The 21612-nt window shown below is 35.6% G+C and overlaps 1 protein-coding gene and 1 pseudogene across 1 annotated transcript; one reads left to right on the forward strand and one right to left on the reverse strand.

Annotated features, from left to right (window-relative positions):
- Positions 1-21612, reverse strand: part of LOC136281855 (uncharacterized) — a 418311-nt pseudogene that overhangs the window by 340056 nt on the left and 56643 nt on the right.
- LOC131784257 (fibroblast growth factor receptor 2) lies at positions 293-20387 on the forward strand. The gene is made up of 20 exons (XM_066168336.1): positions 293-442; positions 668-1051; positions 3097-3480; positions 9113-9382; positions 10505-10738; positions 11005-11108; positions 11993-12051; positions 12173-12369; positions 12869-12985; positions 13384-13402; positions 15780-15822; positions 16064-16343; positions 17109-17219; positions 17495-17685; positions 17768-17890; positions 18098-18168; positions 18373-18413; positions 18627-18723; positions 18997-19096; positions 19588-20387. The coding sequence occupies exons 1-20, from the start codon at positions 385-387 to the stop codon at positions 19651-19653; spliced, it is 2949 nt and encodes a 982-aa protein (XP_066024433.1). The 5' UTR covers positions 293-384; the 3' UTR covers positions 19654-20387.

A 21612-nucleotide genomic window follows, 5' to 3' on the forward strand; every position in this document is an offset into this window, starting at 1 on the left:
AGTTTGTCATTAAAATACCAATTCTTCACAAATGTAACAAAATTTACAGATATATTTTCTCTATTTTTATAAAGTCGTTTAGTATATTGAAATTGATAGGCTTCAGTAGATTCTGGGCAGTTGTTGTAAAACAAAAAGTCCCATATCTAGGGTTGTTAGTCCTTTCCATTCTAAATTTTCCCAAACATCCCTACACCAATCAGAACTTCCGTCTAAAAACTCTATAGCCAATCAATTCTTGTGTTTGTTCCACCCTTCTCTTGAGGGGAGTTACTTTTACATCACGGGCGAGGAAGTTTCTTCCCTGTTGGTCGTTTATTTAAGGCGATAATCCTACTTTCAGTTTCGATAAACTCATCTTCGGACATCAAGGACATTTCTAAAATGATTTGTCATTTGAAATTTATCTTTGCATGGATTTTGTTTCTACCTCAACTGACAGGTAATGTATTTTACCGGGATTGAGATCGAATATTGTGAGTGTTTACTTTCTCCTTTGGGTACATCTTACAAGGTACTTTATTTTCTTTTGACAGCGGCAGATTGTTGTGCCTTTTAGAAAGTATACGGTGTTTGAATTGAAATCAAAGGAATAGTATTCTTGTTTGGATGAAATCAAAAGTATGAATTGTTGTCAATTAACGCCGATCTAAATATTCTCCCTCAGATGGCGCAACTGTCACCTGGTATGAACCAACTCCGGTACAGACAACATCGAATCCAGCTGAAGCGCTCATCCCTGGCAAGTTAGCGGTCTATGAAGGATCTTCTGCCACATTGAATTGGAACTACAGTCTGTCGTCAGTTTTAACGTTAGTTCAATTACGATTTAAGGGTGTTTTTATAGTTGCCGTTTTACCAACTGGACAAGCTGGTCCTGTTAATGCTAGTTTTCGGCAACGGTTCAGCGTAAGCTCGACTCCGCAAAGCGTTTCTCTGTTGATCTCTAAAGTGACTGCTGTTGATGATAAGTCAAATGGGGAATTTAGCTGTGAGTTGGATGATTTACCTGGTGCTACATGGAGACGTGCAATTCAGGTGCAAGTTGAAGGTAAGCTCAAAAGTTTCGCTGACTTTTTAGAGATTCTTACCATTAATAACTATAATATAATGTTATCCAGCTTTCATCCTTTAGGCCCAGTTAAAGTGTAAGTAGACTTTTGGAAGACAAGAATAATTCTTCATGCTAAATTTTGAACATTCCCTTCAACAAATTTATTTAATGAATTGGATTTTATGTTATGCATTTTGTTTTGCATGACACATTTAATCCGAGTTAGTTTTCAATGATTCACTGTACTGTTGTGTTTTTTAGTTGTTGAGGTTAGTAATGGGGACTTTGGAATGGAAACACAGCAAAAACCTGTGAACGAAAAAAGCTTAAAAATTAGGATTCATCACAAGACAAATGAAAGTGTTGATTATCTGTATGTATTAGAGGATTAAGTTACTTAAACTTCTCTGACAGTAATCACATGTGTTTGTGAGATCAGTGCGACAAAAAAATGCAGGAAATCGAGCTTGTAAACATGGTTAAATCACCCTTTTTGCAGGAACAGTTTTCTAAGAGTGAAGCTAAAAGAAAATTGTGAGCTTGAAGGAACAGCTAATGCCCAAGGACAAATATATAAACATATATTTGCACCCAATCGCGGCTATTGTGTTCATTATACTTCAATTATGAAAATGTATGGAAAAATATTCATGAAAAGCTTACGGTTTGCTTCGTATGTTCTCAACTTTATGACAAATAGACATGCGCTATCTTCTGTGACAACCATAAAGCACTCTCTCATCTTGAATTAAATTGGTGGACAAAAGGTTTGTAAATTGGGGAAATCTTTCTAGGGGGATATCCTTGTTTATGATCCATTAAATATTTTTGCTAATAACTGATTGGTCTAAACACATCATTCAAGACAAGGAAGGGTTTTGCGGTTGTTACAGAAGAAGAGATATATGTATTTGTTTGTCAAGTCATATGAGAGAACACTCAAAAGCAAAAATCTTATGGAGCAGACAGATAGCTGTTTGCAAACATTTTTTTCACTCACATTGCAAAATATTTGAAGGATAATAAACACAATAGCCTCTATTTTGCAAAAAAACATACTCATGTAGTTGTCCTTGGACATTATCTGTTCCGCAAAACTCACAGTTTTTGTCAGATAATGTCTGTGGACAAGTATTCCTGAATATTTTCATGCCAGATAGAGGCTATTGTTTATATATATATATATATATACACATACATACAGTATATATATTAACTGTCATGTGATGCGTAAAGACCAATTACTTGTTAGAAAATATATTTCAAGGATTATAAGGATGATCATGTGGGAATGGTTTGATCACAAAGCAATAGTAAACTGGACTGATCCTTCCAATTTTTTAACACTTAACATGTTGCTGTTTTTCCACAAGGCCAACAGCAATAATTAATAAGTTTCATACTTGTGTACAATCATGTATAACCTTATTAAACTCAGATAAACTGAAAAGAGATCTAGAAATGAATTCTTAACATTCTTGGTACATTTAATTCAAAGAGTTGTTGATCTCTTTATAGTGGAAAACTTGCAATTGTAATAGCGGATGAGTAATCAGAAATATCAAAATTTATTTTTTCTCAGGGGGCACAGTAACAAATCCTACAATCTGATCGGCTCTTAATGCAGTGCATATTTTCTTAACTCTGCCTACAGTCACAGTAACCCTTTCATGAGTTGCTGACAACATCCCTAGCTTTGTTGCCACTTTCATAAATAAATTTTGTTTTGATGTCTGGGGAGTATTTTCAAGCAAATTATTTTTAAGCAAATCAAGCTGATTAACAACTCTCTAATCCCCTCTTTTCTCACTCTATCAAATTGCTTTGGTTGCCAGCAAAAAGTTTTTATTGAAATGAATTTGTGGTAGCAGATGTGTCATTAAATGGGTTGACATGCAGCCTATTAAAACAGTTTTTAATAAACTTTAATCCCTTAGAATAGGAAGAAAAAATCCTCTTCCCTCAGGAATATTATTCTTGTTTGGATGAAATCAAAAGTATGAATTGTTGTAATTAACGCTGATCTAAATATTCTCCCTCAGATGGCGCAACTGTCACATGGTATGAACCAACTCCGGTACAGACAACATCGAATCCAGCTGAAGCGCTCATCCCTGGCAAGTTAGCGGTCTATGAAGGATCTTCTGCCACATTGAATTGGAACTACAGGCTGTCGTTAACTTTAACTACAATTAAATTGCGATTTAAGGGTGTTTTTATAGTTAACGTTTTACCAACTGGACAAGCTGGTCCTGTTAATGCTAGTTTTCGGCAACGGTTCAGCGTAAGCTCGACTCCGCAAAGCGTTTCTCTGTTGATCTCTAAAGTGACTGCTGTTGACGATAAGTCAAATGGGGAATTTAGCTGTGAGTTGGATGATTTACCTGGTGCTACATGGAGACGTGCAATTCAGGTGCAAGTCGTAGGTAAGCTCAAAAGTTTCGCTGACTTTTTAGAGATTCTTACCATTAATAACTATAATATTATCCAGCTTTCATCCTTTAGGCCCAGTTAAAGTGTAAGTAGACTTTTGGAAGACAAGAATAATTCTTCATGCTAAATTTTGAACATTCCCTTCAACAAATTTATTTAATGAATTGGATTTTATGTTATGCATTTTGTTTTGCATGACACATTTAATCCGAGTTAGTTTTCAATGATTCACTGTACTGTTGTGTTTTTTAGTTGTTGAGGTTAGTAATGGGGACTTTGGAATGGAAACACAGCAAAAACCTGTGAACGAAAAAAGCTTAAAAATTAGGATTCATCACAAGACAAATGAAAGTGTTGATTATCTGTATATACAGTATTGTGCAAAAGTAATGCAAGCGGAATTCGGCGAATTTCGTTATTTGTTCTAACGATCTTTCATCGAAAGTTCGAACGAAAATTCGATCGAAAGTTCAAGGCCTGTTAAGCGACATTTCGTCTGAACAAAGGACGCTTTTTCGATGAATTTTCGCCACGAAGCGAAAATTCGTGGCGGAAAGTGTCTCTTCGATCATTAGTGTTCGAAATTTCGCTTCGAACTGACAGTAGCTGTCTGAGAGTGATCAAGTTTGTTTACTATTCATGTAAGCAACACGAAATGTTATCAAACGTATTTCCAACCTTTTTCACCGCGACAGACACTTAATATTTGAGACTAAACACAGCAATTGCGACCAAGAGACATGTATTTGGTGGAAATAAACTCTCAAATGATTGGAATAGTTTTAAACATTAACTTTAGTACTCCGTTTTTTAACCAGACAGAGCAGAGAACGTGTTTCGAGTGTTTTCAAACGTTGTCAATCGAGAAATGTGTTCCTTGTTTATTCGTTCTCAATCGCTACGCAAATAGACGGCATCCATATCGCTGATTGCTTTCCAGATATCATTATACCCATGTTTGTTTGGAAATATTTATTCTTCACAATTTATATATATATATATATATGTATATAAAACGCGAGCTTCAGAGCGCGTGCAGTATTTTAGCATTTAAGCGTTCTTTGTTCGTTTTGATCCTACACAATCAGACGCCAATAAAAGTGTGAAATACTTTACATTTCGCAACAAAATACTGAATATTAGTAAGTGACGGCTGAAACAACTATTATTTAGGTCACGTTGCCCTATTTTTGCGTAAATTCTGGCATCTTTTGCCAATGCTTATCTTGCACAGTTTCTACATACACTGTTCGCTTCCATGGACAGCTTTTGAGGTCTTTCCGATCTAGGTAAATTTACCACGAAACTGGTGAGACGCAACTTTCAAATGATGCGCATAGTAAAACCTAGTAACCCGTCACGTTTCAACGCTTTCGGTATTTCAGCTGGGTGAAGGCCTTGCTTGTGGAGGGGCTTTTTTGTTTTTTTGTAGAATAATTTGAAACTTTGGCCTCGATGACTACCAAAAGTAGAGTACGTAAATGATCCCAAGCGCATCGACACAATTGATACACTGAGTGTTGCCATGGTTGCAAATAACATAGATCGCGCGGAGGACTCAAATCGTAGCGGGAAATTCCATGGGAGTTTTACATAGAGCAGTACCGAACCACAAATTCAGCCAAATCTTTTTGAAAGAATGAACAATTGCAACGAATTATTGCCCCGAATATTCGCCGCATAGAACGAATTTTCGCTCAAAATTTCGAGTCGCATTAACACCATCAAGGAATATGTCGCCGAAAGTTCGAGCCGTTCAAAACAACACATGCCTCGAAAATTCGCAGAAATGTCGTCGAAGTTTCGTTTCGGTCAAGAATTCGTCGAAAAGCTAGGAATTTCGTCGAATTTTGTCGATAGGTGTTTGCATTACTTTTGCACAATACTGTATTAGAGGATTAAGCTACTTAAACTTCTCTGACAGTAATTACATGTGTTTGTGAGATCAGTGTGACAAAAATATGCAGGAAATCGAGCTTGTAAACATGATTAAATCACCCTTTTTGCAGGAATTAGTAATTACATGTGTTTTACATATACATACATATATATATATATATATAAATATTTTGAGAAGAAAAAAGGACGCAACTACATTTCCCGACAAGCCTGTTTCGTGAATCGCTTCACTCTTCAGGGGTTTAATGAAAGAAATATATATATATATATATATATACATACATACAAAGCAATGGTAAACTGGACTGATCCTTCCAATTTTTTTACACTCAACATGTTGCTGTTTTTTCACAAGGCCAACAGCAATAATTAATAAGTTCATACTTGTGTACAATCATGTATAACCTTATTAAATCAGATAAACTGAAAAGAGATCTAGAAATGAATTCTTAACATTCTTGGTACATTTAATTCAAAGAGTTGTTGATCTCTTTATAGTGGAAAACTTGCAATTGTAATAGCAGATGAGTAATCAGAAATATCAAAATTTATTTTTTCTCAGGGGGCACAGTAACAAATCCTACAATCTGATTGGCTCTTAATGCAGTGCATATTTTCTTAACTCTGCCTACAGGCACAGTAACCCTTTCATGAGTTGCTGACAACATCCCTAGCTTTGTTGCCACTTTCATAAATAAATTTTGTTTTGATGTCTGGGGAGTATTTTCAAGCAAATTATTTTTAAGCAAATCAAGCTGATTAACAACTCTCTAATCCCCTCTTTTCTCTTTTCTCTCTCTCTCAAATTGCTCTGGTTGCCAGCAAAAAGTTTTTATTGACATGAATTTGTGGTAGCAGATGTGTCATTAAATGGGTTGACATGCAGCCTATTAAAACCATTTTTTTATAAACTTTAATCCCTTAGAATGGGGAGAAAAAATTATCTTCCCCCAGGGCTTCAAAATCCAAAAGGAGTCAGTATGCTAATCAACCCAAAATCAAAGTTTCATTTATCTTCTGTAGAAACAGATTCACATGGGAGGTACATAATTGCCAAACTTCAAATCGAGAGAACAATTTTTTTTTCCCTTAATCTACTATTGAACTCATGGAAGAACTTGACTTACTAGATATATACAGGAAATATCATGCAAACACCAGAACATTCACATATGAAACCAAAAATCCAAAGCTAAAATTTAGAATTGAATTTTTCTGCTCATCATGTACAGTCTGAGTGAATGTAAAAAGAGCTGCGGTACGTACCTCTATAGTGCCAGATCATATAGCAATATTTCTGGGCATATAGTGTCAGGAAGTGAGCTAAAAAGAGGACCCATTACATTGAAATGTAATAATACTCTACTAAATGATGAAACCCATGTAGATCTAATATGATTCCTTTATCCTCAGATACTAGGAAAATACAAAGATGTTGAAAGTAAACAATTGACTTTTGTGGGAGCTAACCATAATGGAAATTTGATCCAAGACTATAAGCTACTCTAAGAGAATAGGAGCCGAGTATAAAAAATGTGAGGCCGCCCTTAGCTTCCAAATAATCTTGAAGAACTGGATCACTAAATAGGCAATAATGCAGATCTTGATCTTCATATCCTTTATGAATACAAGGCAGCTAAAAAGGAATTGAATACTATGTAGGAATTCAAAGGTAAGGAGGCCATCTTTAGGTCTAAATCTAGGAGGATAGAACAAGGTGAAAACCGACAAAATACTTCTTTAATTTAGAAAAGAAAAACTATGCAAGGAAGACGTTGCTTCAAATTAAACCAGACAACAGTGAAATCACTTCAGATTGGAAAAAGAGAAATTAGCAAATAGAAACCTTTTGCAGAGGAATGTATAAGTCCAAGCCTGCTGATATTCCATTTGATGAGCAGGAAATAGGTTTTAATGACTTTATTAGGAACTTAGAAGTGCAAAAATTGTCAAATGAGGAACAAGCATCCCTCGAAGACGACCTGACACTTGAAGGAAAAAAGTGTCTTTCTTGCTTTCGAGGAAAATAAAACTCCTGGTGAAGATGGTTTTAGCAAAGAGTTTTATGAAACTTTCTTTCATCTTTCAAAACAGGATTCAGTTAACTTGTATAATGAAGCTTTTCAGAGAGGTAGCCTCTAATGCAGATAAGAACAACAATGCCAACTTTTTAGAAAGATTCGAAAAATGAAAACTTAACTGAACCTCTGGCAAACAACAGACCTTATGCTTTATGGTAAATCCCTTTAGCCAAAAAATTAGGTGCCTCTCAATTAATCTACAGTGTGTCACTGATGAGTGCTCCTTTTACAGTAATAAACATAGCTCAAAGCCTCTTCTTTTCTCTTTTGTGGAAAAACAGGAAAGATATGACATGTGTTGCATCTGAGGCCAATGCAATAGATAAATTATGAAATCCCTCACACAGTTTTTTGGTTGGTATTGTGAGAGTCTTTGGGTCTAATTTCAAGGCTTTTTATGTTTTCAATATACCCCAATAATATGTTTAAAGAATACAAACTTGCATGAAAACCACATTGTGCCATGACTGGCTAAAGTCTCAGCATGCTTTACTTATTTTGAATTTTCCTAACACTTTCCGCCCCATTTTGGACTTTCAAGTAACTTAATGGAGATGAACCACAAGATTTCTGTTCATTATGTTGATTAGAGGGTTGTCATCCACCTACTTTTGGTACTTATTGTAGATTGTAGGTATGGTTTTTTTGGTCCTAAATTTTGTACAGATACAATTTTACATGTTTGGGTGACCACATGTCAAGGTATATATAGTTCAGTGTGCCAATTAAGGTACTCAAAAGTTTCCAAGGGAGTCCTAGGAGGCTCTATGAGATAGTTTCCTGAAAAACCATAATTTAGTCAGCAGTTTCACATGACAGACCATGGTTCAATTCCACTAGACAGCAATTTTGATTTGGAGTTTATGGTGACTTGAACTTGCTGCAGCAGCACCTCTTGGTAGTTACTGGTTGCAAGCAATCAGGGAAGATTGCTTAAACCACAAGCCCTCCTCCATGTCAGCAAGTTTTTTTTGCCTTCCTCTTGGTATTTCTTTAATTTCTTGCTCTTACGCCCAACCCTCTGGCTCACAATCAAGGACTATTTTCCATTTAATCTCTACCCATTCACAGCCTACTTTTATATGTAGAGGTATCGCAAAGATTACTATATGCAGCTGAAACTACAAGATATTTCAGGATTGATATCAAGAACCATGATATTTTGCTGGCAAAAACATTGCAGGAATCATTTATGGTGACACGTTATAATTGGGTATTCACACTTTGGAGGGCTAAAGTTCTGACAGAAATTATTTTTTAGAAAATTGTTTTTGTAAATAGCTCCCATGGGTCTCAATATTAATTTCTAAAAAAATTATTTGTTGGAAACTGCAGTTAGAATAATAATGTTAAGCTCAAGCTGACAAAAGAATTGAGAAAAATTTGGTGTCCTTTTGAGGGTTCATTGAATTTCCCATGGCAGACACTTGTTAATATTAAAACACTTATAATGGATTATAATCCAGGGACTGTTCTTTTATAATTTGCCCAATCATAACATGTGTGAATTTCATCTGTATGTGCAAGGTTTGCGAAGAACATTTAAGACACGTTAACAGTATTATCACTTTTGCACATTGCTTATATGTGTACATGCCATTCAGCTATCCTTGAAGTTTACTTGTGATTGTTTGATTGCTCTTAGTTCCAACATATATCACTGGAATTAGTGGTGAACCAACTGTTCTTCAAGGTGACAACTTACAATTAACCTGTGAAGTTTCGGGTCGACCAGAACCAAACATTACTTGGATCAAAGAGAAGCCTGGGAACCAAGGAAATACTGTTGTGGTGCAAGAAGGAAAGTTGCTGACTATAACAGACATCAACAGGACTGATGCAGGAGATTATACCTGTACAGCATACAATGGCTTTGGTAAACTGGAGAGTCGAACAGTTTATGTGATTGTTACTAGTGAGTATGCATTGAAGAAAATGTAGACTGATGTTAAACACAGATGCAATTTCCTTATACTATTTTCTGTGTTCTAATGTGTGTTGCCATTTACTTGTATTAATGTTTGACTAAGCACATCCATGATGGGCTCTAAGCTCAATTTTTAAAAAAAATGCATTTTGGGAACCTCCTCCAAAATGGTTGCCGTAAAAAATCCTTTCCCTCCTCAAGCATATCTTGAATGAAACTGTGGATGATCAGTACATGTCAGGGAAAGCTCAGGTGATGTTCAAAATAGAAATGGAAACCATGTTTTCAAGTGCACAGAACAAGAAGCTAAACAAGTATGATATTGATCACACTGACAATCTGGAAATAAGCAGTAACCACAATAGAAACTAGTGAGAATTCCAAAACAAAATAGCACATTTTTTTACATCTACAAATCTGAGTTTCACTTTGTCAAATGGCAATTAAAGCTATACTAACAAATCAGCAACAACTCATAATAAGATTTTGATGAGCTCTGTATCCAGTGCACTAAGTGTCATTCTAACTGAATGATGTTAAATGAACAACATTATTATCATCCTCAACAACTTAAAGAATTTTTACAAGAGAAAGTATCTCATTTGTTTTATGGTTTAGAAGTTTCAATTAATTGTAATGTTTCATTATACGTATACTCCACTCAAACTGTCATTTGAAGCAAACTCTCATCAAAGATTGTAATGAGCACGATCACTTCACACAATTTCATGGATGTAAACAAACTTAATCCTCACCAAGTTGAATTTTTTTTCAACCCACAAAAGAGGACTGTCTGGCCATATCTACGTGTCTATCCCTTTGTAAGGTATATAGTTACATATTAGCAGTAATCTTAAATAATTGAATTTCATACTTAAAAAATAGCTAAATATATACTCCAACCTTGGTTATTACTGTGCTATTCCAAAATAAAATCCATCACCCCTTAAGCATTTTCACAGTTATTAGAAATTTCTTTTCAAACTTAACCTTAGCTATTTCCAACTGTCTTTAACTCTACCAAACAAACAGCTTGGACCCCTTGCTGTTTAGAACATGTCACTCGTGTATCTGTGTAGATGCTGTTTTTTGATCCAATTTTATGTACAGATCCAGCCAAGATTGTTAATTTTCAAAATGAGTATTTTGTTGTTGTACAACAAAGTGTAACTCTTAACTGTGGAGCAGAAGGGAACCCTCCACCTACTTACACTTGGATTCCATGTGACCCTGAACAAGTTTGCAACAAGAAAACTCTTGATATTTCACAAGTGCTCAACGATGCCAGCTATACCTGCAGAGTGGCCAATGTACATGGATCTGATACAAAAACTGCCATTGTTTGTAAGTTTTACTGTAGTTCTGCTTATACAGCTGTAGCTTCATGCTTAATTGTACCAACATGACATTTTGGTTGGGTTCTAAGAGTTTGAACAAGGTACTTATCGAAAGGAATACTTGTATCAATAAACATTTTAAGAAAATCTTTTAGCATTATGTAAGGTTTTTTAGCATTTTGTGAATTATTGGCATTCTTGGTTCCTATGATATGATGGGATTGTACTTGTGTAGAGAAAGATAGATTTTAGAGCCATTATCCCACTTCACAGACATTGCAGGAAAGGTGATTAACATAACCATTGTCATCACAAGTGAAAACTGCGTAGACGAAAAATACAATAAATCCTCATTACCGAGGAAATTGGAAGAGGAGGTAACAATATTTAATAATTGAAAATATTGCTTATACTCAGTTTATTATTTATCATCTATTTATTCATTAAATAACTGTGAATATATGAAAGTCATACATGTGAACTGCAGATAAAGACATGAATATGAAGGAAATATTCGCAGTAATGAACATTACTTGTAATGAGCAGTAGTGAAAATAAGGGTTGAAGTAAACGTAAATCCAGGCATCTACAGGATTTGAACCCATGACCTCTGCAATACTGGTGCAGATTATTCATCACTTTATGGGTTTATTTGGAACCAACGTAACGACCAGCTCCCAGTTGGCTTTTTAGCTCACTTGGTAGAGCGCTGCACTGTTCATTACTGTGAAGATCACTTTCATTTTCACGTATTTATTTATTGTTAGTTAGTTCAGGGTCAAAGACTGATGTGCTGACCGTATATTGATTGAAAGGAAATTTAGCCTATGGAGAATGTGTGAAGAATATATTTTTTAATTCTTTGTCAAATAACAGTTATAATCAAAACTAAAAATAAATTCTCAAACTATCGCCAGCCCGATCCGAGGGATAGTGTTTCTTATGTTTCTATACTGCATTCAATAGTCTTAGAGCTTTTTCAAACCTCGAGCTTAAAAGGCCTTGTCACAATCTTATTGTTCAGTGTTTGCTCATGCTTTGTATTTAGGGAAATAATTGGCCGGGTACTTTTTTTGGGATCAAATGAAACACGAAGTATGTGACAACAAGAAGAAGAACGGTCATATTCAATTAAATTATATTTAGTAAATTGTATTTAATGTCATCCTTATCTGTACTTATGTACATGTGCAAGCACAATACATGTGTGATACATGTACATTAACATTTTTAGGCAAATAGTTGAATTGTTTACTTACAGCTTAAAAGAGCATTTGCTGGTAGACTTGATTATGAAAGAGTGCAGTCAATGAGTGTTAGGTATGTAAATTAAGTTGCTCATGTTTCCAAATTTTCTTTACTCGTAATTTTTTTTTTTGCTCTTTTGTTGTCTGTTTCATACTTCATGTCTGTCTAACCCACGGTTGTTGTCTGTTCCAAGGTGTGGAAGTATAATTGTTGACCTTGCACTGAAATTCAACTCCACTACAAAGGAACAAGATGTTATCATAACACTTAATGACGCCTTAAAAGATGGAAAGCTGGGAGAGTACAGTGTGGGTTCTATAAAAGGGAAAAGACCTAATGTGGAACCAACAGGTGAAGATGCCACACCACCACCTAACGGGTCCTATGGGGGTAAGTCTTCATAACACTTAACATAAACGTTTTGCGAGTTGATTAATGAATAGCCTTGCCCTATACTTGGTGGAAGCATGAATTTTTTTAGTCAACGCAGAATTGATACTGTAGCAGTTTTTTCCAGAGTTCTGAAAGCTCAGTGTGTAACGATAAGATAACAATGCTAACAACAACCATAATGACAATAACAGTTATAATCAAAACTAAAAATAAATTCTCAAACTATCGCCAGCCCGATCTGAGCGATAGCAAAAGAGTATACCCATCATGATCGTAATTGGACAGTGTACTAGGAAAGTGTATGCGTAACCTCTTGCATAAACATAATTTGTATCCCTTACTTGTCCACCGCAGCCTTTAATTTCAATCTTAGTGAAAAAAGGGTTCCTTTGTGAAAAACGAAACTCAATGCAACTGAAGTTCGAGCAAATTGTTTGGCTTGAGAAGATACGCTCTCACTTACAAAAATTCATATCCAGCTTCTCACGCTTTGTAGATACTGTAAGTATTACTGTTGGTGCAGTGTTTGGATCAGTTGCTGCACTGGTTGTTGCTGGAATATTAGTTTGGTGGACTTGCAGGAAAAAGAGGCGCAACACGAAAGGCAGTGAAGGTAAGTGTTGCATACATGTTATGCTCTCAAATGAACACTAGTTTTGGCATCCTTGAAATATATGTGTAATATTTTTTCCTTTTTTCTGAGACTTGGTAATAGCTTCAGTCCACTACCCACTGCATGATGATCTTTTCTCAAGCATCTTTGTTTTTAACAGACAACTTTTAAAATAGTGTGTTGTTAACTAATAATTAATGTTTTGTCATCTGATATGCTGATAGCTAGTAACAGTTAAAAGATCGCGCTTTACATTATTTACTTTATGACTCAACTTGATACACATCAAAGATACTTTACTTTGCTTGAGCGAGTTTATTTTTTTTGATGTCAATTGTTCATCCATCATTTGCTTTCCTTTTCTTTTTATATTTCTTTGTTTTGTTTTTCCGCCACAGAGGTTGCGATGGGCAGAAGGTGAGATTTTTGTATCCAAATGTTGCTGTTTACTTGCGTTGTTCCTTATGGTCCAATATGTGTAACAATTCAACACCCATGCTGTTTTTCATGCGAATGTTTCTGATTGATCCAATAATGATAGATCATGTAAGACACTCGCTAGCTAAAAAGCGCTCTTGTGCAGGAGAGATATCGCTACAATGGTTGTAATGGTTGTCACATGCTAAATAATTGATATCTTAATGATCCGTAAGAAAAAAGAAACGAGAACAGTAATTACAAATGCACTTACCTTTTTTTCTATAATGAAAGGGCGCTGGGTGTTACTTCAGGCCCAAGCAACAGTTTTCTACATGAAGGTGTTCCCTATTAGTAGAGCAATTTTCTCTTTGCGACCTCACTTTATTACGGGTGAATATAGGGTTATTATCATCATCATCATCATCATCATCATCATTATTATTATTATTATTGTTACTATTGTTGCAGTTGCTATTGCTCCAAACATATTATTTTACATAGATAGGTCCATAGTGACAGTAACCGTAGTCTATATGGTCGACAAATTTGCAAAGCCTTCACAAACAAATTTCAGTTAATCCGCTCGTGACACAGTTATCGTTTGCCGTACATTTAGAAGGTGTTTACACAAAAAGTCTGATTTTTCCTCGGTCACAGGAGACCACTTTGTGTACACGATCTTTTTCCACTCTGCTCGTAGCTGGGGGAAATGAAACTTTCAATACTTGAACAGTGCTTTCAATGAGATTTGAAGTACATGGCTCCCTGGTTAAAGCACCGGCCGGAGAATAAAATGAGAAACAACTTCCCTCTCGTTCGCCCAGTAGTTCCCGGCATTCAGAATAAACTAGCTTCAAATGGAGTTTTTTGTGTTAAATTTCGGTGAAAAATCATTATATATTTGAATTTTCTTTGTAACAATATTTGTAACTCATCATTTTACTTCTGATCAAAATCTTCCATTCGCTGAGATGCAAACCTGCTCCCTGAGTTTCACGCAAAAGTCCTCTGAAAGGACGGTAACTGTTTACTGAAATTTGAGTCAATATGTTCTTGGAAATTCTTAATCTTTTCTTTTTTTCTGGAAATTTGGTGTAAGATAAGACAATATCAAATACTGTAATCAAAACTTGTTCATCAAGGTAAAACTTTAAGAGATGTAGAGATATCTCGGGTGTCACTTCGTGAGTATTCTTTATAGCTTCTAAAAAGTCACAGCAAGATCCAGAATGCTTGCGATAGGAAACAAACCTTTCAGTCTACTGCCTCCAAAAGCAGAATGCAGTTTGTTTTTTTTTTTGTGGTCACAAGCCTTTTTTTTGGGGGGGGGGGGAAAGGGGGGGTTTAATCAAAGATACTCTGCAGTGAGTTCCACGAGTTTTATTTATTGGAAAAAGCCTAGGATTTTTCTTGTCTGCGGAAGTGTTGATGCTTTCAGCCACTGATATTTACATAAGATAATTAAATTAGATTCAATCAGCCAATGAATTCTAGCTGATCACATAGTTCGTTTTTCATATCAGATCATAGACAATTGTCAAGCCTCCGATTGCTTTACGAAAAATAACGAAAAGTTCCTTACTTTTGTTCAGGCTAACCAGTAACCATAAGAACTTAGTTTTCCTCGCTTTTCACAACAAATGCAGCCTTTTTTTAACTAAAAGTTAGACGCTAAGTATTCAATAGCTGTTTTTGTTCCTTTCCTTGCAATTAAGCCTCGGGTAACCTTTTTTATGCAAACTTCTAAAAAACATTTGCCAAAAATATGCCGAATTTTATTTATGTGTGTTATCGACTAGTACGCTATTTTGACAGTTCTGATTCTCGAGTTTGTTTTTCTAACTAGCAGTTTACAAGAATTGTTGTTGTTTTATTTGTCTAAAAATATTTGATGATTTTAGTTCACCACAAAGTTGACTGAAAATTATTTAAGTAAACGACGATGGGCACTTAGCGCTTGATGAATTTATGTCAAACATGCGAAACAAGGAGAAAAAGAAAACTGCCAGTCAAAGAATGCATCTAAAAATCAAAGAGCACAGAATTTGAAAAATAAATAAGGTGAATACTCAAATACTAAAGTGAATATAATTTTCTATGTTACTTATAAATTTTTTTGTTCTGAAAATTGGACTCGGGCGTGGCAAAGTGTCCGGCGACTCACAACAGTTCTTATCAAAAGCACTGCAGAATGTAGAGGATGGTAAACCCTCTCTGGAAATTCAGGGAAGTCCACTCAAAAAGGTTTGACTGTAGGCAAGCCTGCATCCGTTTTCCAGGTGCGATTCGAACCGGACTTAGCTCTCTGGAAAGTTTTTCATTTAGGCTGAAGGGATTGGTTTTGTTTTATAATATGTTTGTGTTGTTGTTTCAGAACATTTAGAAATTCAAGTAATGAAGGAAGAGAAAGTACAAATGTAGGTCAAACGATAAAATCTTTTACCCTGTATAAATATATCTTCCTATGGTCTAAGGCGCTTTTTTTTTTCTTAAGTTGCTGTCTTTACTGAGTCTTTTCATTGTGGTTGACAGTTTACCCAAAGCCAGAAAGTTATGATCCAGAAGGAATATAGGTCGATTATTCCTTGATACATTTAAATACCTCATTCAGGTAAATACCGGTGTATTTTATTAAATTGAAAACAATTTTTTTCTAAGATTGCAGAAGAATTGCCTAAACCTTCTCAAAGCCATTACATGGCACTGGATGACAGAGCTCGTCCGCAAGTGATAGCAGATGCCAGTCCACTCAGTAGTGAACAAATCAGCGAGTACGCTTCTCTTGTTCCATACACACGCTCCTTTGAGATTCCTAGAGAACATGTGACGATAAAGCAGATCGTTGGAAAAGGTGCTTTTAGTCAGGTTGCCAAGGCAACAGCCGATAACCTACAGGGAAGAACCAAGAAGACGCTCGTAGCTGTTAAAATGTTATCAGGTACCAAGTAATACTGAAATCATGTTGTATTTAATGGTCTTTGGTCAGGCCTATTTTTTCTACTTTCTGTTTTCTGTCCATTTTTTTCTGTTTTTAGTTAGTTAAGATTTTTTATATAGATACCCCCCCTCAAATGATGGTTACATTTTCGAGCCTCAGCGCTCTACGGTGATGAAGAAAAACCTGAAATATGATGTATGGTAGAAATGGATGGTATCTGTCTATCTTCCTGTTTATCTACCTATCTGTCTATTTATCTATCTATCTTTCTATCTATCTATCTATCTGTGTAGCTATCTATATATCAATCAATCAATCAATATATATCTCTATCTGTCTATGTATTTATGTATCTATCCTTGTATCTAATTAACTATTTATCTGTGTATCTAAATATTTATCTATATCTATCAATATATCTCCCTATTTGTTTCTTTCTAACTATTTATCTACCAATTTATCTATATCTAGCTATCTATCTATCTATCTATCTGTGTATCAGTCTATATATCAGTCTGTCTGTATCTTTCTTTCTAGCTATCTCCCTTTTTATCTATTTATCTATTTAGCTGTCTATCTATCTATCTATCTATCTATCTAACTATCTAACTATTCATCCATCTAGCTATCTATCTACCTACCTATCTACCTATCTATTTATCAATCTGTGTACTTTTACCTATGTAAATGGAACAGGTGAATAATATGTTTGTGATTTTATGTGAGATGTGATTTGAAGATTATAGATCGGAAATTATGTTGCAGAAAACGCTTCTGAATCAGAGAAAAAGAATTTGCTATCTGAACTTGAATTGATGAAACAACTTAAACCTCATCCTTACGTCATCAAACTCCTGGGATGCGTTACCAAATCTGGTAGGTACTGAAATGTTTATTATCAGCTTGGGATCCTAGTTTTATTTTCCGAGTTTAGAAATTTGTTTCCACCTTGCTTCTAATATAAAATTACAAGGATTTTAGATATTAAGGAATTGTACGTTAGTAGACATATTATTTTCTTACATTCGTTGAATAAACGTCGCACTCTTCCAAGTGGCTGCGGCAATTATTGCAGGGCAATGTTTATTGGCAATTCTGCTTACATGTGTGGCGTTTAATCAGTATTAGCGGTACTTTGTTTGTATTTCTAGAGCCACTGTTGGTGTTGATCGAATATGTTCCTTTTGGGGATCTGCTGGGTTACCTGAGAAAGAGTCGTGGATTAAATGATACTTACTACAAAGACCCGAATATCAAACCACAAACAAATCTTACTTCTCAGCAGCTGATGAAGTTTGCATGGCAAATCGCCGATGGAATGTCCTATTTGTCATCGATACCAGTGAGTGATGTGACTATTCTTTTAGTACTGCCGTTAGAGAATAAGGGTGTTTTCCAAAAGAAACATCTTCGCTTTGTTGAAGGTTATCCACCGAGATCTTTCAGCTCGTAATGTGCTGGTTGGAGAAGGGAAAACTTGCAAAGTGACGGACTTTGGAATGGCTAGAGATGTGCAAGAAGACAACATTTACGAACGAAAAACCAGGGTATGAATGATTTTAATAAAAGACATAATGTTCTTGTAAGCCTTGGCTTTTGTGGCTGAACATGCGTCACTGGAGTGAGTGCATTAAAAAATAAACAAGCTCAGTAAATCCTGTTTAGTTTTCAAGAACCTTCGTGACACTGTTCTCGCCATTTGGAGCATTGGCACTTTTTACGCCAACTCCTTGCATTTTTCCTTCTTTTTTTAGGGGCGTCTCCCTGTAAAATGGACTGCCATCGAGGCGTTGCTTTACGGAAAGTACTCTACCAAGAGTGATTTGTGAGTACAAAGAAGACATGGACACTATATTTAGGCTTAACGAGTTTGTTTTGTATGAATTGTTTTCAGAACAGGGAAAAGTTATTGGGTCACTACTGTATTCTGATCTTTGAATTTTTTCGATGTGAGGTCATCTCAGGAAGGAGTGTTGATGATCATTTTCGTATTTCTTATTTCCTTAAACTCATTCCGTTTGTGTTACAGGTGGAGCTACGGAATTCTTCTCTATGAGATTTTCACAATTGGTAAGTTATTCCGGCTATTCAGGGGTATTAGGTTTTGGCCATCTGTTTCATAACTACCAAACTAGTTCAGATTGCCACAGTCGCTGGACTTGGCCGAAAGAACTAATGAACAATGATACAAAAATGAATTGTTATGTGGAAATATTTTTACATAAGTAAAGATTTTCACGTTAGAGTATTTTAAAAAATTAAAAATTACCTGCTGTAATTCAGGTGGTTCACCGTATCCACGAATGGATGGAAGAAAAATTGCAAACTTACTTCAAGAGGGATACAGAATGCCTAAACCACAACATTTGGATGATAAGTTGTATGTCAATATGGTGTTGCTGTGGTTGGTTTTTGGTTTTTTTTGTTTGTTTGTTTGTTTCTTTTTTCTTTTCGATGGCTTTTATCGTACATGGTATTTGTCCTGCTTTTGTTCGGGTTGCATATGCACCTCAAGATTCACCACTTTTACCTATTGAACCAGCCTAACGAAGGGAAATGAAAGGAGAAAAAAAGCTAGTTCATCAAGAATAGGTTGAACCGTTTCTAGGCCACCTATGACAACCGAGGTATTCATAACATCCTTGTGTTTCAGGTATGAAATAATGAAAAAATGTTGGAGAGACGAACCTAACTTAAGACCATCTTTTGAGGAGTTGAGAAACAAACTCAGCAAGATGGAAAACCAGCACAAGGTAGAATTAAAGAGTTTCCAAAGAGACTCTCTCTCTCCCAATTTTTTTTCTTTTGAAAATTTGAACGTTTGAATCTATCGCTATCAAATTGACTCGATAACAGTGTCACCAAAAAGGCTTCGAAGCGTAGTTCGTGGTTTCAATTTATTTCGCTTCTAGAGTGGTATTGAATTGTTTTCCTTGCTTTGCAATTGGTCTGGAAAATTTGCGCCACCATCTCAACTAATCAAATGTAGAATTACAACCACTCCCAACTTGGTCAGTCGCGTTTTCCCGCGCTTGAAACAGGTTGCCTGACTTTACTCTGAGTTCTCATTGGTTAATGATGATGTTAACCTTCGTTCTGATTGGTGGTTGTGATTACTCGAGGGCTCAGTATAGAGTTAAAAGGGTTAAAATATTAGAGCACCATCGAAAGTTAAGCAAAGTATATTATGATCAAAGTGGCACTTTTTCGTAATGTTTACCTTCTTTCTTTTCTGTTTTTACAGGGATTGATAAACTTAAAAAATTATGACCATCAACTTTACGTGAATGTTGAAGATCTAGCCGTGTGAGCCAGCAAGTTCTCATACAGGAAAGGATGGAGTAATGAATATTGCAGTCTTATGAGATCATCTTCTTTTTTCCTTACATTTAAACCTCTAAAGATTTGCTGATCAAGTAACTCTTCAAAACAAGCTGTTAAACAGCGAAGCGAGACAAAGTGCAGCTTTTATACATTTTTACGTATTTATGTACATATCTTTAACTTTTGAGTTTCAAGTATACTTGCAATAATCATGGATTGTTAGAATGCGTTCGACCAAGCCTTGAAATAGGTATTTGTCTCGACGTGACAAAACTCAGTGTGTTATTAAAACGTACGAACATCCAATGGACCTTTCGTCGCCTAAGATCTTAAGTGAGTTAATAGAAGAAGAAAATATTTGTAGGATCAGGCTTACAGTCTGTATATAGGCAACTGTCCGACCAAGTAAGAACCAATCAGAATGATAATGGGTGTTGCAGCCCCATGGGATCATCCTCTATTATTTCCCGTTAACTTTTAATTCTTTGCTGATGAAGTAAGTCTACAAACAGTTTGTTTAAAGCTAAGCGAGGCAAAGTGAATGTTTCTTATATTTTTTATGTATATTTTTTAAATTCTTAGTCTTGAAGAGACAAAAGATTTTTATAAAGGAATATACAAGCTGCAACCCATATTATTCCCGTCGTGCTATAATTTTTAGAATTTTTTTTAGGACAAAACATGTAATTTCTTTTAAAATGTGCGTACAAATCCACAAAATAAATTTTCCCATTTGTATCACACAAGGCGTGATAATTGTTGCAGCCGTCGTACTAATATTATAATTTGAAAATACTCGTGAACTTGGTAAAGAGCATCGTCTGAAACCCACGTGCAGGTTCTTCGTTTCGAATTAAGTACCACTTATGGCCTCGATTCTCTCTTAAGTCTGCATAGCTCTCCTGTGAAGGTAAATTCGTCAGCTACCATGTCCACGCCTTACATGTATTAATTTCATTGCTTGTTTAGATTAATAATCGCGAAACCTTTAGAAGAAATATTGCTGTTTTGAAAGGGTTATTTTTATTTAGACGGTAAACACGCCACTCGTTACTTGGAGACATTTAAGACAAGTGTAAGAAGGTCCAGTAAAGTTTCTCTCAGTTTGTCAGAAATACATTTCCCGCAGATTTACGGTAAACCGGAAATCAGTGACAAATTTATTCCTTCCTGCCCGTCGTCCTTCACCACTTATCTTTTTTCTCGGCAAAATAGTTGATAAAAGATTGTTCATTTAAGACAAGGATTTTCAGAAACTGTCTGTTTTTACTAAACTTGATAAGCTGGGATGAAATTGTATAAGGAAGTTTTTACGCCCACAACTTCCTCAAACATTTTAACACTGAACTTTTCTGCCCAGTTTCGCCTGAATGACAAATCACTTCCAGCAACAAAGGAACTTTTGTACACTTAATACGAAAAGTTAAGCCCCAAAAAACCATTTGTTGCTACAAAGTAAACTGATTCGTTGTCTCTGTTGTTCATTATAACTTACCATTTACCTGTTGAATCTTTTGGTTGTATAATAAGTCCTTTGTTCGGTTGGGACGGCTGTATATTGTATAATGACCCAACTATTTGGGCAACGAAACGAGTTAGTGTAATCAAATTAAGAGATTTCCTCATTTTCTCCTGATCTTTATTATTTAATAGTCCTTTCTAAGGAAATATTTTAGATAGCAACGTGTTCTCATTGGTCGATAGGTGTGTTTAGATGGGGGTAACACGGTTGTGAAAATACGCTGTCTTTGTTTGTAATTATATCTGAGAAATATTTTAAAAAAGCAATAACGGACTTAAGCCTCGTCAAAACACTCTTTGGGAGTAAAAGTTCGGAGAATTCTTTAAAGTTACGCAAACCACGGACATTTTCTGGAACTCTCTCAACCGTCTGTAAGGGAAGGTACGTTTTTTTTTGGGGGGGGGGGGAGGGCTGGGGAATTTT

This window comes from Pocillopora verrucosa, chromosome 6, assembly GCF_036669915.1.
Source record: "Pocillopora verrucosa isolate sample1 chromosome 6, ASM3666991v2, whole genome shotgun sequence".
Classification (NCBI taxonomy): Eukaryota; Metazoa; Cnidaria; class Anthozoa; order Scleractinia; family Pocilloporidae; genus Pocillopora; species Pocillopora verrucosa.